At 45.7% G+C, this 18,013-nt stretch overlaps 2 protein-coding genes across 2 annotated transcripts; both read right to left on the bottom strand.

The window, feature by feature from the left end:
• Positions 1-537: 537 nt before the first annotated feature.
• On the bottom strand, positions 538-3,987 carry F5891DRAFT_1188350 (uncharacterized protein; the record flags this gene model as incomplete). The annotated part of the gene is made up of 8 exons (XM_041366989.1): positions 538-794; positions 842-923; positions 957-1,154; positions 1,214-1,413; positions 1,460-1,611; positions 3,184-3,377; positions 3,435-3,577; positions 3,627-3,987. 8 exons carry the CDS (start codon positions 3,985-3,987, stop codon positions 538-540), a joined length of 1,587 nt encoding a protein of 528 aa, XP_041226428.1.
• A 1,062-nt stretch (positions 3,988-5,049) lies between these two features.
• Positions 5,050-7,388, bottom strand: F5891DRAFT_980058 (uncharacterized protein; the record flags this gene model as incomplete). The annotated part of the gene is made up of 11 exons (XM_041376965.1): positions 5,050-5,295; positions 5,342-5,485; positions 5,535-5,692; positions 5,780-5,817; positions 5,864-5,940; positions 5,993-6,274; positions 6,346-6,392; positions 6,514-6,601; positions 6,694-6,782; positions 6,842-7,175; positions 7,227-7,388. 11 exons carry the CDS (start codon positions 7,386-7,388, stop codon positions 5,050-5,052), a joined length of 1,665 nt encoding a protein of 554 aa, XP_041226427.1.
• Between the last annotated feature and the right edge of the window lie 10,625 nt (positions 7,389-18,013).

The following is an 18,013-nucleotide window of genomic DNA, read 5'->3' as shown; positions in this document are numbered from 1 at the left end:
CTTTGTAACATCACGATTAAGTCAGAAATGCACACAACATTCTACCTTGACATACAATGTAACTGTAAGCTAAACTATATATCAGCTGTGCCTATTGGACCATCATCATGAAGCTGGTCAAAAAAGTCTTCCATCATAGTCTGCTGCTCGCCATCAGGATCATCGTACACATCATCATCTACATCTCCTTCACTGACATCACCCTATAGCAGGGTGCCGGCTATGTGCAGGAGATACCTGGAGGATTCTGCGAGGGTGCGAGGGATATACCTGGAGGATTCTAGGGAGATGTCCAAGTCGCATTCCTGCAGCTCTGCTGCCAGAATATCCTGGGAGTGCCTCGATCTGTGCAATGCGGGACAAGTGAAAAGCATTCATGGAGTGGAGATGATGCCAGCAGCGCTGAACTTCCATTGCGAGAGGGGGATTAGATGTATGAAGTTAAGCAATTACTGCTGGAAAATGTATGGTGTCATGTCGAATCTTTGTGCAAAGTCGTGCGATCTCAACATTGCAGTGCACAATTTCCTCCTTGGATCATTGCAGGTCGAAGTATTTCGCAGAGGCCTGACAATTACGAGGAATTGCCCAATGTTTATGTAGCAACTGATTGTCCGTGTCTTGAAGAAGATCAAATTCAGCAAGCTGTGAGAATTCAACTACCTGCTCCCATGTAATTGGTGGTCGTGGAGGGTCAAGTTGACCTGCATACTTGTTGTAGTGGTTTAGAGCATTCCGGATGGCAGTCGCACGGGTCTTCAGTGCTTTTGCAATCTGTGTGCGTAGCTTATAACCTGAAGAACATATGTCAGAGTATAATCCAATAATATTCAGAGCCTACCTAAGCTGCTCATCTGAAGTTTCATAAGTTCACGCAGCCACATTACCACAAGACGCTCCACATCATCAACGGCTTTATGATACTGCACATTAGCAATATGTCATTGTGCTTTCACACGTTCAGGGTGAGTCATCGTCCATCTCTCCTCAATCCCCATCCGAGTTTCAAAATCGTCGACTACTTGACTTTTCATCTCCATCTTGCTCTGAGTTGTGGTGCGGCGACGACAGATGTTGGCGATATCATTGTTTGTGAATCCATCAGGTATGGTATGCAAGTCAAGGTGATTGAACTTGTGTTGAGCGGTCTCCCACTGAGATCTAAAAAAAGTCAATTATGAGATTTACAGTACAATTAGTCTTACCATGCCACATCAAGCTCATTAAGTGCTTTTGTATACTCAACCTCCACACTGTCTCCAGGTTGCCGTTGATTAGCCTTTTGAAGATAATCATGCTCATCATTCAGATCTGATTCAAAATGTTCAGGGGTGAGATCAAATAGAAGGAGGAATTCACTATCCGCTTGGATACATTCTAATGCCTGCACGTAATTGCGATAAATGAAAGTGCCTAATTATCATTAGTATATATCAGGTGACAGGAGCGATAAACTTACTGAGAGCAGCATATTTGTCTTGATCAGCAAATCGGAAATGTTCATCAAGCACTTGATGCCTGTGAAACTCTGTTGAATTCCGAATTTCGGGCGCTAGGGCATTTGACTCTGAGAATGTCCATTCACAAGTCTCAAAGTCCTCCTTGCCAGCACTGAGCGTGAACTTAGAGTGATGTTGAACTTGACAAAGGCAGTTATGGGCATGTCTATGGAATCCAGGCACGACACCCTCAATACCAAGATCTCATACAGCAGGTCCTAGGAAAGAACATTGAAGGATGGAATGGAATGCATATTTGATGTCATAGCTGTAGAGGAACGGCTCAGCAAAATATCAATCAACTTGTTGATTATCGCCAGTGGATATTTCATCCTGCAAGACAGTCAGTAGACATAACAAGCTAGACTATAACTTACAGCTCGCCACTGCGGACCATGTCGCATATGGACAAAAGGAATCCATGACGGCACATGGCAACAAAAATGCCAGACTTCCGGAAAACAGAGAACATTCGCTTGCGAGCCTCGGGTGCTGCATTACGCCATTGATCAACACAAACATTAACTGATTCATTTGAGTCTTCAGCTTCATTCTCACAATATATCCAGGGATCATCAGGATCCACAGTGTTGGCAGGGGTCGAAGTGTTTGGTTGGCGGCGGTGTCAAGCATTCTTGACCTCATCTTTGAATCGGTCAATGTATCCTTCATCGATCCATATGTCTGATTGCCCATTGCGAGGGTCAAGGTGCTCTCTTCCTCCACGTAATGCAGGGTCTACAAACTTCACCAAGTTATTACCATCCAGTGCGATCTCAAAGGGAAACCTAAGTTCAGGTTCGTCCTGGACCTTGTAGTGGCAACAGGGACACGAATTGCATGCACGCCAGTTGGGACCAGTAAGTCCAAGGACTTGTGAGAAATTTCCAGATACACGTCATATGCAATGCGAAATTGTTCAGCTAAATATCGACCATAACGAACCTGAGAATACTCATTTCCATCATTTTCAACATACTAAATTAATTATGTACTCACATCATGCAAATGAAATAACTTTTTGGCCTCTGCGTTGTAGAAGAGGAATGGGAAGTGGGTGAAAATAGGTGGTGTGAGATAACTCAAGTAGTCCTCGGTGAGCGAGATATACGTCGGCCCAAGGGGATTGCTACTGAGAAGGTTCCTCTAGGTGTATAAACGGAGGGAAACACTGAACCGGGCGCTTGGTCAAGCCTGGTTAGGCGCACGACAATGAGCGAAGCGCGAGCGAACGAAAGCGACGTGAGGCGCCGATGAGCGATAGCAGCCGACGACAGATATCGGCGCGCGACTTATACGGAAGCGCGCGCTTTAAGCAGAAGCGATGCGCGCGGGGGTGATAGAGCGCAGCGACTCTTAATGAGTCAGAATACTAATTTGACAGAGTTTCTAGTAGAGTACGGCGACGGCGCTCGTATTGTACTTTGATACCCTTTCTAGTTTTTAGAGGATAACTTTAGACTTATAGTCCAACGACGTGTGGGCAGGAAAAGATACCCTTACACAGTTTATGTACGTCTATATATACTAAGTAATGATAAGCGCTGTCAAGCGCTAAAGCGAGCCGAGAAGCGAAGCGGACGCGAGATAATATGTAATAAGGGTTCATAACGGAAACATACGAAATATGACCATAAGCGCCGGAGATATGTTAAATCAATGAAAATAGAATCGGAATACGCACCGACGAACCGAACGGACATGGAATGGATGGACGGAGGACGTGCGACGGAACCAAGGATGTGCGCGCCGATGCGCGACTAAGAAGCGACCGGAGCGCTGGCGCTTGCGAGCGGCCGACAAAGCGCGGGGGCGCGCTGCGTGAGGTATGAGTCGCGCTATGTGAGGAAGTGGTAGTAAGAATGGGATTTTAGACCCCTGCAAGGCCACAGAGATATTAGTCTCTACAGCGTGTATACTGAGCCTTGGGCACACACGATGCATCTGACAATAAGCTTCGAGTGTTCGTATGGTAATGGCAACAGTGGGCTGTAATGGTGATGAACTGATGCACCCATGTGTCATGAGAGACACATGAATGTGTGGCGAGCAGTGACTGAATACACCCTGCTGTCGTTCTAAGAGAATATTAGATACATACATGCAGTGAAGATCAAGTTCACTCACCAAAGATGTCAACAATGTTTATAGAAAAGGTGTCTTCTAAGACTGCGGTGCTTGTGTTGAGGTTAGCTAACAAAGGATTTTGGTGACAGAACTTGAGATATGCATCAACAAGGGCTTTGTATTGGTCTGCCCATGCACATGCAAGCCTGGCTGTATGGTCATGACGGTCACGATCATCAATGCAAATTCTGGACAGTTCTGTCAATGGCAGGTAGTAGAAAAAATGACATGTAATTATGCACCATTGGCATGATAAAACATGGCCCAGCTCCTTGTAAAGCTCCATTTCCCCACCACCATGGCTGACTGCAAAACCTTCCTTGCCAATGGGGGGGGATGATAGTTGAAAAATCTGTATCATTGTTGATCCCGTCGTCGTTGAAGTCAGGAATGAGTGCAGTGACACTGTGTTCAGCCTGAAGAAATTGTTCTCTCTGGTGCAGATTCATCTCTGTAGATATTGGTAGATAGTAGCAATAAAAATGAATAGAGAAAGCTTACTTCGCAGCTGGGCTGCATGTTCTGTGGATGCCGCTAAGGCTCATTTGGCACAGTCCTGGTTGCGGACCACCCTATTTCTCCTCCCTCCGACGGACACTCGTGATGCTTGTGAGATACTGGGTGTGCTGAAGCTGCTTTTCGTCATCAGAAGCAGAGGATCTTGAAGGACGGTGGTGGTTGAAGGCAAGTCTTGATGGTGACTGGTGGCGTGTGACACATGATTATGTTGGGAAGCCGTCAAGGCGCCACGTTGCCTGCCATGTTGCTGATGATATTGCAGTAATAATCAAGAAAATGGCCAAAAAGTAGGAATATAAAGTGTATTATTGAGCTCGTCATGGGTGACAGTGAGCAACAGCACTGAGTGACATGCTATTACCAAATATGGTGCTTGCATCAGCTTTCCTGCGGCTGGGTCACTTGGAATTATATAAGTTACCTTAAATTGCTGGTCTGGACCGCCGGTCCTCACAAATAACGAGTTTTAGCTTAATATAAGGGTGAGTAGATGTCTTATGTACCGCTTTACTATATTAGAAAGGTGGGAGTAATCATCAGCAAACTAGGGGGTACCTGTACAAGGTTGTACAAGACTGTACAAGACTGTACAGACTTCACAGGCACACAAGGAAGTCCCCTCTTTACAGTCTTGTCACAAGGTATCACAAGGTATCACAAGAGTTACAAGAGTTACAAGAGTTACAAGTGTTACAAGTGTTACAAGTGATACAAGCATTACAAGAGTTACAAGCCATAAAAGCCATACAGGTGTTACAATATAGACAAACAGAACACACTGTGCAGATAAGACATATTTTGCAGATGAAACACATCATGCAGGCTGTAGGGCACCATACAAGGAAGCATAAACTGTGGTGATTGTTGTAGATCATAAAACATGAGTAGTACTACTAGTACCAGATCATAAAATGATATTGATGTCCTCCAAATCACTGCCTGCACTTGCATCACCATGAACAAACTCGCCCATCCCAATCGTGGCCCACTGCGCCAGCATATCTTCGAGCTCTTTATGATGTTCGGGAATATTCATCAGCTTGTCCACAGACCTCCGCAACGAGTTGAAATCGCTCCTACATTTATCAGCAGAGAGGTCGGGTAATTTGTCAGTACCAGGTTCGGAAAATCCAGAGAGGACGCCCTTCATCTATTAACTGATTAGCGACAAAAAATAAAAATAAATCATGGCGCACCACAGCGGCAACAAGAATAAACCCATTCTGAGGGATTGTGCAGTGAAATTTGTCCGTGTTCTTCAGTGCCTTCTTGCTACTGCTATAGTAAAATGCCAGGCAACCATCCATGAGAGCTTGTGACACAAAATTTTTCCATTTGCCCTAGAGAAATAAACAGTGAGTGGTCGCATTGCGAGTAGTGATCACATACATTAGACGAGTTGGGAATATGAAGATAATCGCCGGTCTTAAGGAGCTCAGTGGCAGCTGCAATGACATGTTTATGTATGTCCTCCTTGCATGTGACTGTGCCCTTCGGGAAGATGTCGTACACCAATTTCGCGATGGGTATAATCACTTTCTTCAGTTCTGTATGGAATGTATACAAGTCGTTGCAGAGCTGATGATGAATATGAAAAAGTAAGCGCACTGGTCGTCAATTAACAACATACTTACCATTCGGGACATTTGTGCTTTGTACTGCAGGAAATAACCTTGTAAACGATGAGATTCAGGTCTGGTGGCGCAATAAACACTTACTTTATCCATTTTGATCTTCTTCTTGTGAAACCTCCAGAGTTCAGCATCCAAGACTTCTTGTGCAAGTTGTAGAGTGTCTCCGTGTTATGGAATAGGATGTGTTAGGACAGCTTGGAGACACATTTCCACCTTTGCTGCCTGCAAAAATGCTTGCCAGGAAGGTGGATAGAAGCCGAGCTTTGCGGGGTCCTCTTGAGTTGGTTTGATCTTTCGTTCCCTGATGGTCTTGCTGCTGCATGAATCTGGCTCAGGTGTGGTACTAGAAGAGCGACCACGAAGAGTGGGTGATGTTGCGCGATCAGATGGAGAAGTGTCCTTGGGAAAGGACTGCAACGAAGAGTGTCCCTGGGAGGAGGGCTGTATGTGATTTGAGGACTGGGTTGGCTGAGATGGAGAACGCTGAAGAGGAGACTGTATGTGGGAGGAAGAAGCGCACACAGACAGTCAATGTCTGTGTTAATGAGCTGATGGAGAGCATGAACGTGGAGATCTTGTGTGCCGACGTGGAGATCTTGTATGCCTACAAGACCTTGAATGAGTGGAAGAAGTACGTGAGTGATGCGGGGGTGAGTACCTATGCTGCACTCGAGCAGGAGAAGCGCGTCAAGGTGAGGGTCAACCAGGTGACTTCGAGCGGTGGGGACATTGACTATATTTTGTTCTCAAGAGGGAAGCCTGCGAAGGAGCCTTGTGCCATCCATTCTTTGCCTGATGAAGCTCGAGGACATCAACAACATCCTAAAAAAATGTGACTAGGCAAACATTATGAAAAATTTATACACCTTCCTGTGATGTCTGTCGAGCTGCATCATTGGGCTTGTCGTCGATACCTTGATCAAAATCATGCATTCCACCTTCGAGATCGTTGTCAAAACCATCCACTTGGTTCCTTTGCTGACATGTGGATTGATTCTGGTCCCTGCGACAGGAATGAATGAAGGACGATGAAGGTAGAGAAGTAGAACACTTGCATTTGACTGTCTTCATCTTCCCTGGGATTATCATCTGGACCCTGGTTGCCGTTCTCGCTAGCACTGTCGGATTCACCCTGATTGTTGTGTTGCAAGTCAAAATCCCTATCGTGCTCAGGCTGTAAGTCAGAATCCCCATCACGCTCAAAATCCCTGTCTTCTGTGATGTCTTGGTCTGCTACTTGGCGTGCCTTCATATGGGTAGCACCAGTCTTCCGAATACTGGATGTGGGCGGCTTGAACCCAAACCTCGCCAAAGCCTGAGTAGTGTGAAGGGTTGGTTGAGAAGTGCAAGAGGGCTGAGGTCCTGGCCTAACTTGGTTGTTGGCTGTAACGGAATGCTGCTTAGGAAATGACATTAGCTTACAGCAGTTAGAAAAATGAGCAATTACATTTTTCTTCATTTTTCGAAGCTGTGATGGAGCCATAGGATTTTCTTCTGCATCTGAATCGCTCCTTTCAATAGTGGGCTCCACACATCCTTTCCTTGTTGGGGCTGCTAACGTTTCTCCAGTCTTTTTCAGTTGCACTGCATGACCACCAACACCTCGCATGCTTCTCTCGCTTCATTGAGAGGGAGGTGCTGCTGAGGTGGAATATTTGGCCCTCTTCCTTGGAGGCATCGGGCAAGCCGGATATGTATGTAATACTGGATCTAGCGCTTTAGTAGTCATTGATTATATAAGCTACAAAGCGCAACAAAAGATTATGATGAGAGAATGGCTAGAAAAGACAAGGAAAGAAAATAGTACATAAATCCAGTACTGCATACAGTGGCTCAAAAAAGTGTCCCAATGTTTGTAGCTTTTCACGTAATTGCTATATCATGAGTCAAGACGTGGAAATATGACTAAGCTATAGGAAGATGTCGGAAAGGTCTGCTTCTCAGCTTCATTTCGGTTTCCTATACCGTGGGAAAATAATGACATTATGTGAAGATATGAGTATTTTAATTTGATGACTCATTGGGACACTTTTTTGACTTTGAGTTTAACTAATGTAATCTCTATAATTCTAGTACTGTGTGTGACCTCCTTCTGCCCCAATCACTTCTGCCACTCTTCTAGACATATTGTCTATCAATTTTGGGTATTCCTCTTTGGTGATTCCATCATACTCTGCTGTAACACTGTCTCATAGTTGGAATAACCCCTATGGTGAATCTTGATATGCTATAAGTAATTTCTTGAGTGATTCTCAGAGGTATTCAATAGGGTTGATGTCTTAGGTCTATGTTGAACATGATAGAATAGTAATATCATGGTCTGCAGGCTATTGGTGGCTGATTTAGAGGTATACTTAGGGTCATTGTCTTATCACAAAACAGTATCTTCTTCATTAACTTATAACTCCTGCATGCTTCTTAGCAGACATTCCTGTCAAATGAGTATTTACTACTCTGTATTCATCCTCCCCTTTGCTTCATAGAAAATTCCCATTCCATTTTATCTCATATAGTCCTATACCATCAAGTTTTCATCTTGAAACTTAAGGTGTGTATTTAACTTTTCTTTATCTTAATGATTGTCCTATCTATTTTAATACAAATTCCTTGCCATATGATCTCATCCTATTGATTTTAACCATATCTAACTAGATAAACCTCTTTCGGCTATCAGCAGTCTAATATTTGTACTTGAAAGTAGCATCTTGTCTTTTCTTTTTATAGGTTGGAGACAGAAGAATCTGTTTTTCTTGATTATAGCTTTAAGATGGGCTGTCTTGAGAGTCTGTCTGACTATTTGAGTAGAGATAGTCATAGGAATGATGGAAATAATCAATTTAGTCACTTTATTAACATCAGCAGCCTTTTAAATTAGAATATAGTGATTAAGAGATCTTAAGTCTTATAGAGCAACCTTCTAGATTGGCTACCAAATAACTTAAAGACCATAATATTACTATTCTATCATGTTCAACATAGACCCAAGACATCAACCCTATTGAATACCTCTGAGAATCACTCAAGAAATTACTTATAGCATATCAAGATTCACCATAGGGGTTATTCCAACTATGAGACAGTGTTACAGCAGAGTATGATGGAATCACCAAAGAGGAATACCCAAAATTGATAGACAATATGTCTAGAAGAGTGGCAGAAGTGATTGGGGCAGAAGGAGGTCACACACAGTACTAGAATTATAGAGATTACATTAGTTAAACTCAAAGTCAAAAAAGTGTCCCAATGAGTCATCAAATTAAAATACTCATATCTTCACATAATGTCATTATTTTCCCACGGTATAGGAAACCGAAATGAAGCTGAGAAGCAGACCTTTCCGACATCTTCCTATAGCTTAGTCATATTTCCACGTCTTGACTCATGATATAGCAATTACGTGAAAAGCTACAAACATTGGGACACTTTTTTGAGCCACTGTATAGGCGAGGCATGTGTCAATAATCATCAAAAAAACAACATAGCTGAACTTGAAAAACCTAATAGTATCACCTCAAGAACTTGAACCAATGAATGTTGTCTATATGAATGCACCCTACGTTGAGGTTGGCCGTTAATAGATGAATATTTGCGACTTCAACACGATGGCGGTGGAGGTACATAAGCACTATATGGTACTCTAAGATGCAATCGGCCAAGGGACACGGCAGACAAAAATATTCTCAGCGAGACTTCTTGAGATTCTGGGTGGAACGATGCAGTGGAAGTTTTGAAGGTCCTGCCTCAAGAATTGGAGGATGACCTATGGAAGCGGACCCTGCTGAGGGCTTAGTAGTAGGTGCGATTTCAACATAGCTGTTGATAAACAGGGTCAAAATCTCGAGAACCTTCTCGTGAGTGGTCTCTATTCTCTCTGCCTTGTTGGGCTTGTTTGCGAGGCAAACCAGAGTCTGCCATTGTTGGACGAGAGGCCTAAACACAGTGAAGTAATCCGAGGTCATCTTCACCATAAAATTTGGGTCCAGGACGACCCCCACTTTCGCGAAACAGCAGGTGCCCAGAAGCCCTCTGAGATCGGCCTTGCCCAAGGCCTCATAGGGGCTTGCCCAAGGCAGCGAGTCTCGAGTCCAGGATGGTGACAATTCACTGCATGGCCCCCCATACTTTGCAACAAACTCGAAAAATATATAAAACAATGACTCCAGGTCATCAGAGGGCTTGTGTTCAATCAGCTGTTGAACATCATTGCCCGGGGCGACGTCATTGCCTGGTGTAGAAACAAAAATACTGCAAGGAATGAACAAGGCTCCAGACTGTATCTATAAATGTTGTAAGGTCGCGCGTTGCCTAGTCTGCTATGCTTGAGAAGATGAGTGCGTTCGACCCTAAAGGGGAAGCGAGTCCAGTGAGGATCTAGAAGTATGCGCTGAAGTGGAGCGCAAGAAAGTACAGGTGCGCGCAAGGCGTGGGAACATGCGCGCATATTAGCGCGAAGTGCGGGAAAGCGCGCGCAAGTATGCAGAAATGAGAGAGAGTAAGCTTAAGTGATGATATAATGCAAGATAGAGCTGTGAGAGTGCGAGATGTAAAAGAATAGGTTTCAACTATGTTCTGCTAGGTAGTAAGTGGGTAGTTCTCAAGTCAAAAAGTAAGGTAAGGTCAAAAGTTAGTTGGAAAGTAAGTTGTGAAAGGTCCAGTCTGGTGTATGTACTGCTGGCGCTTATATAGCACACCTAAGCGTGGTCATGCGGAGCCAAAGCGCTACCGAGTAGGTATGTAAAGATATATATAAGTAAGGGTCCATGATAAATATAAGGTGGAACAATATGCAAATGAGAGAAATGGAAATATACGCACTAGGGAGCTTGGTGGACAGTGGATGGATGCTTCTGGATGGCTGGCGCTATAGGGTGCTCAAGCGCGGGAATACGCGCGCGTGTATACATCGTGAAGCGTGGGAATGGTGCGCGCATGGCGCGCGTTGCGCGGGAAAGCTGCACCTCATATAGGAATAGCTGTGGATAGCACACAGAGTAGTGCTATGAGTTCATGCCATGTACTCCCTAGTGAAAACTACCATATCACGCAATGAGAGGCATGAGTCTCTACACCAGATCAATGTCGCCCAGGTTGGTGTTGGTGTCCAAGAAGGTCATGTTCATCATGCTCTGGAGAATACAGATGGAGATATATGGCATAGTACCCTGTAACAATAAAATTGACAGCACGCACGGCAAATTTCAGAAAAAAAACTTACAGTACCAGGTGAATAAGTGCTGGTCATATTCACTGCCAAAATTGCAGCATGGTCGAGGTCTATGAAGCAGCCAGTACCTTTATAGATAACAAAATTGTTGGGACTGAGGTCACCATTGAAGGTACAACAATTCAGATGGTGAGTCTGAACAATATGTTGGGTCTTGCAGAACCTAGCTGCTATTCGACCCTAAAGGGTTTCTGGACTAGGCTTAAGGCTCAGAGGAGAGGAAATATCATAGAAAACTACTGAGCACTCAGACTCATACTGGTAACTGGTGAAAAGATTGATTGCTTATGTAAGCTACAAAAGTGCCAACATAAGGTAAGGTAAAAACAGTCTCTATAAGCCCAGCCAGAAATGAATCCCTACGCCGTGTAGGACTCGTCTCTCAATCATTGCACGGTGAGCTAAAACAAATAATCATGAGCGCATTTATGTTCTGCGCATTCGATATGACTCACCGATTACAAATTGACGAAAAGCCCTGATCAGCTCCATTCTAGAGTTGAATTGAGAGAGAGGCTCTCCGCAAGGGCTCAAGAGAAGACGCCAGTGAAATCTATTGCAGAATGAGATGTCGTCTTGTTGATCCTGGTTATATTCCTTGTGAATACGCGCTGTACAATCAGGCTGCCCCTCATAATGGACATCCCAGTCGTCAATAAATTCGACGACATTAGGAGTACCCTTAAGCATCCTCAGGATGGTTGGTTCGTGCATTTTTTTCGACTCCTCCACCCAACAATCTTTTAGAGCATACTCTACTCCTTCCTTGTTTCTAACCTGATAGCAGGTCGTTCCTCTGCAGAAAAATCCATGACTCTTCCACAGCAGAGCCATGATTGAATAGATGTTGTGCTTGTTGTCTTGCACCCAGCCTATCGCCCCATCTGCAAGATTGTCATGGGTGCCATTACACGCAACATGACACATGTGAATAGTGGTGTCATATCCCATATATTCACGCTTCTCTTCCGGACTTCGGACCCTGAGATCCGATCCGGTCCGATGTATAGATCCGCTTCCGATCTGATTTACGATAAGCTTTCTAATTCATTTCCTGTTCATATAACGTTAAACACAGCCTATTCGGTATTTCCTCTTCCCGGTGTTTCGGTTATACTTATTACCGGTATGATTACTGATCCGTTAACCTATGTCTCATTTCCGACTCGCGTTTGATAACCTTTGCACATGCTTCATACATAGCCTCGGACCTTTGCTTACTGATACTTCCGTTATCCTCATAGTATATAAACTCGTGTATATGTCCTGTAGTACCTCAGTTCGAATATCATCTTAGTTTGTCCTCTTTCTGTCCTCCGGACTTGAGTCCTTCTTACTCTTGTCACCCTCTGAGACTTCGGATAGATTCCGATAGTCTATATCCTCGGCTCTACCTTCGGGTAGTCTTACTCTGTTAGTTTCTAGTTCGGATACATCCGGATTAGTCTTATATACGTTTCCGATATCCGGAAGACATCCGGATATACTACGAGACCCGTCCGGACCTTCGGATGCGTTATCGTTAGTACTTTGAAATAAGGGACAGTACTTGGGAAAGGGGCACAGCGTACGAGCTGAGGCCGAAGTCCTTCAGATCTGATCCTACAAGAGCACGACCTTAACAGTATATTCGAACTCACACCTTTCCAAGTACACTTACTCATATCATGGCTCCTACTAAAGTAAACCAAGCCGCTTTGCACGCTGTCAGACTTTCATCCACCCGACGCGATCCGACATCCGTAGTTAACGCCTTCACCAGTTTCTCTCAGCGCCGTGTATCATGCGGTCCTGCTCAAAGTATTTCGCAACTCATGAATCGTCCGCATCCGGAAACCCCTACGCGCACTCCTGCCGGAGGTGATCCGGATGACGAAGGACCTCCGGACGATGAAGATACTCCCGGTGGAAACCCTCCGGATGACTTCGGAGGTGATCCGGATGATGAACCGGATGACAACGACGATGAATTTGACGGGTTAAACCCACAAGACCGTGTCATGCTTCGGCTTTCTCAAGCCATCGACAACCTCGCACGCAACAATCGTCGTCCGGCCTCGTCCGAAGATTCTAAAGTCAAGATCCGTGAGCCCGATACTTTCGATGGCACTGAGCCTCGGAAGCTTCGTGCATTCTTCGTCCAATGCGAGCTTCACTTCCAAAGCAAACCCAAAGCCTTCCGTTCCGGACGGGCAAAAGTCAACTTCGCCCAATCCTACCTTAAGGGTATGGCACTCGAGTGGTTCAAACCAGATCTCCTAGCTGACGAGGACAATGATCATCCGGATTGGATGGATGATTACTCCGCGTTCATGCTTGAACTCCAAACCAATTTCGGACCACACGATCCGTCCGGAGACGTGGAAATGCAATTGGAGCAACTTCATATGCGTGATGGACAACGCATTAATAAATATGTTGTTGAATTTCAGCATCTTGCTTCACAAGTCCGTGGCTGGGGTGATGGTGCCCTAAGACGCCAATTCTATAATGGACTTCTGGCTTGTATCAAAGACGAAATCAGTTGCATGGGTAAACCTTCCACCCTTTCCAAATACAAGATCCTTGCCCAGACTATCGACGCTCGATACTGGGAACGGAAGGGAGAAGTCGCCTGCGAAACTAAACCCACCACCTCCACTCCTCCTAAGCAAACCACGTCCGATCGGACGAGTTCCAACTCGTCCGGACCTTCGAGGTACAAATCCGACAAACCCGCTACTTCCGCATCATCTTCCATTTCTAAACCTCCGGACCTTACCTCCAAGTTAGGAAAGGATGGAAAGCTCACGTCCGAAGAACGTAAGAGACGGATGGATAATAAACTCTGTCTATTCTGCGGCGGACCCGGCCATTCAGCTCGGGAATGCACCAAGTCTACTTCGTGCGCTGCCAAAGGCCATGCTGCAGTAGTAACTCTGGAAGACAAACCGGAGGCTTCAGATGAAGCAAAAAAATAGTCCGCAACCCTCCTGACTCCGCACGGGATGAGGGTTGCGTTGACTCTACCCATGCAACGGAGCTACGTCTCAATGCTGTTTCTCTTTCCGATCTGAACTCTCTTTGTCCATGCGTTTCTATTCCTACTTTTCCTGATATTTCTGATTTTCCTTCACTAATTGATTGTGGTTCCTCTCACTGTTTTATAGACTCAGATTTCGTCCGAAAAAATAAAATTCCTACATATCCGATATCTCTGCTTTCTCTCTGTTTGTTTGATGGTACTTGTAATAATATGATTTCCGAAGCTATAGATTTGCCTATCCGTTTTCCGTCCAGTGTAGTTACCTCCGATACGTTTTACGTTACTCCGTTGGATTCTTCTTGTTTTATCGTTCTTGGATATACATAGCTGGCTCACCCTACACAATCCGTTGATTGACTGGGTTTCGGGCAGCATCGATTTCCGAACGACTTCTCATGGAATGCCTTCGACACCTCCAACGTCGCTTCCGTCTCTGGATCCTCATCCTCCGATGGAAGATTTACCTCCTCCGACTACATCCGGAACCTCTGCTGATAAAACCATCCCCAACATTTCCTTGATCAATGCAGTAGCCTTTTGCCGGGCCTGCAAATTGGAAGGATCGGAACAGTTCAGCATCTACCTTCGTCCGACCGGTGTAGACCTCTGGTCCGCTTCCCTTTCGTCCAATCTTCCGGACCTGTCCGGAATTCCTCCGGAATATCACGAATTCTCAGATGTGTTCGATAAGGGCAAAGCTAGCCAACTTCCTCCTCATCGTCCCTATGATCTCAAAATCGAGTTAGAGGAAGGAACTAGTCCGGCCCTCGGAACCATTTATTCTCTATCTGCAGTTGAGCTTGCAGCCCTCCGGAAGTTTCTTGATGAAAACATTTCCTCCGGACTCCTCCGTTCCTCATCCTCTTCTCACGGAGCTCCTGTCCTGTTTGTCAAGAAAAAGGATGGCTCCCTTCGCCTCTGTGTAGATTTCCATGGACTTAACCAGATTACCAAGAAAGACCGATATCCATTACCTCTCATTACCGACCTCCTAGACTCTCTGAGCCGCGCTAAAGTCTATACCAAAATCGACCTCCGATCCGCTTACCATCTCGTCCGGATAGCGGACGGAGACGAATGGAAGACCGCGTTCCGAACGCGTTATGGCTCGTATGAATGGTTGGTGATGCCGGAAGGTCTCACTAACGCTCCGGCTGCATTCCAACGCTTTGTCAATAGCGTGTTTGCTGATATGCTGGATGTATGCGTTATCGTATATCTGGACGACATCCTCATCTATTCCCAAGACCTTGCATCCCATAAGGAACATGTCCGAGAAGTCCTTCTCCGTCTCCGAAAACATCGACTCTATGCTAAACCCGAAAAATGTGCATTCCATACCACATCCATTGAATACCTTGGTTACATCCTATCTCCGGATGGCTTGACCATGTCGTCCGAGAAGATCCAGTCCATCATTGATTGGCCGGAACCTCGGAAAGTTAAGGATATTCAATCCTTCCTCGGATTCGCAAATTTCTATCGTCGATTCATTTTCAATTACTTGGACATCGTAGTTCCGCTCACCTGTCTTACCCGCAAGGGGGTTACTTGGGATTTTTCCGATGATTGTCGGAAGTCCTTTGAAACACTCAAGAAAGCTTTCACGTCCGCTCCGGTGCTTACACACTGGATTCCGAATGTTCCGATAGTCGTAGAAACCGACGCCTCTGACTACGCTATAGCCGGAATACTTTCCATAGTATGTCCGGACTCAGAGCTTCGTCCGGTAGCATTTTATTCTTGGATGCTTACTGCTCTGGAACTCAACTACGACACTCACGATAAGGAACTTCTAGCCATCCATGAAGCTTTTCAAACGTGGCGACATTACCTTGAAGGCTCTGCCGAGCCGATAGACGTTGTCACGGACCATAAGAACCTTGAGTATTTCTCTACCACAAAACTCCTCTCTCGCCGTCAGGCCCGCTGGTCGGAATTCCTCCATCAGTTTAACCTCGTCATCCGTTTCCGTCCCGGAAAGCTCAGAGCTAAACCGGATTCCCTTACTAGACGCTGGGACGTCTACCCCAAAGAGGGGGATAAGGACTACGCTCGAGTCAATCCTCATAATTTCCGTCCGGTATTCACTTCGGAACAGTTAGCTTTGTCCCTTCGAGCTTCAACTCTAGTAACTCCGGTTCTTAGGGCAGCCGTTCTGATTGATATCGACCAGCTCCGGAAAGACATCCTGACCGCACTTCCCACCGACCCTATCGCATCCGAACATCTTCCGGAACCTTCGGGTCCGAGATGGACGGTAGATGATAGTGGTTTCCTCCGCTGCGACAACCGTATATATGTTCCAGAATCTAATAACCTCTGTCTTCGCGTCCTCCAGAATACTCATGATCATCCGTTGTCCGGACACTTCGGACAGAATCGGACGTTAGACCTTATCCGATGCGAGTACACTTGGCCAGGAATCCGCACCTATGTCAAGGACTATGTCAAGTCCTGCACTTCCTGCGGCCGAGCTAAGGTTCTGAGACACAAACCCTACAGATTGCTTAAGCAGCTTCCCATACCGGAAAAGCCTTGGAATTCTATATCCATGGATTTCATCGAGCATCTTCCGGACTCATCCGGCTTTACAGCCATCCTCGTCGTAATCGACTGTCTATCCAAACAAGCTATATTCATCCCTACCCACGACACCATTACCTCTCCGGATCTCGCTTGTCTATTCGTCCTCCATGTGTTTTCCAAGCACGGAGTTCCATCCCATGTCACTTCGGACCGAGGAACAGAATTCGTATCGCATTTCTTCCGGTCCTTAGGAAAAGCATTAGATATGGTCCTCCACTTCACGTCCGGATATCATCCAGAAGGAGACGGACAAACCGAACGAGCGAACCAAACCCTTGAACAATACCTCCGGATATACTGCAACTATCAGCAGGATAACTGGTTGGAACTACTTCCCTTGGCAGAATTCGCTTATAACAACGCTCCGAGTGCTACTACCAGAGTATCTCCCTTCTTTGCCAATAAGGGATATCATCCGAACCTATCCGTTCATCCGGAACGTGACCTCTCATCCGCCCGCGCACAAGACTATGCAATAGACCTTGACGAACTCCATCAGTTCCTCCGAGAAGAAATGGCCCACACACAAGAAAGATATCAAGGACCTGCGGACGCCAAACGGAAACCCGCTCCGGATATGAAAATCGGAGATCCGGTCTTCGTCAAAGCAAAATACTTCCGATCCACCCGTCCATCCAAGAAACTCTCGGAAAAGAACTTAGGTCCATTCGAAATCATAGCTCGTCCGGGCACGCATTCTTTCACCATCCGACTTCCGGATTCCATGCGCTCCGTACACCCAGTTTTCCATGTCTCACAATTAGAACCAGCCACACTCAATACCATTCCTAATCGTATCCAATCGCCTCCGCCTCCGGTCGAAGTCGACGGAGAACCTGAATATGAGATATCCGAAGTCTTGGACTCAAAATTAGACCGTTGGAGAAGACAATGTCAACTCCTATACCTCGTCCGATGGTCCGGATATGAAGGAACGGACGAGGAGACTTCATGGTTGCTTGCAACGGAGCTCGGAAACACATCCGAACTAGTTTCGGACTTCCACGCTGCATATCCGAACAAACCCGGTCCTATTCAACTTTGAAGTACATAGTGTGCATACGAAATACAAGTACATTTAGGGAAGAAACAGAAACGGACCAGAAATTCCTACATCTCCATAGACCCATCCGCCTCTCCGGATCCGCCTGCATCACTTCCGGACGCCTTTTCCATCACCTCATCTTCCTCCTCTGGACCCGGAACGTCCGAAATCCCTTCCGAATATGTCCGAACAACATGGCTTGAAATTCCCTTTGTTGCTGAAGGAACAGCTCAATTCCGGAGCTCATCCGGTCCGCTGCAGCCCTGCTGCCTTCCGCCGCCTGAATACTTCTCTCCAAAAGAGTGTTAGTCCTAGCCAGCTCCACCACTATACTGTTGGCTGCGGCCACCC

Source organism: Suillus fuscotomentosus (assembly GCF_016647785.1).
Source record: "Suillus fuscotomentosus strain FC203 chromosome Unknown F5891scaffold_25, whole genome shotgun sequence".
Lineage (NCBI taxonomy): Eukaryota > Fungi > Basidiomycota > Agaricomycetes > Boletales > Suillaceae > Suillus > Suillus fuscotomentosus.
The sequence above is the reverse complement of the archived record's forward strand: the minus strand, read 5'-3'. Positions and strand labels throughout refer to the sequence as shown.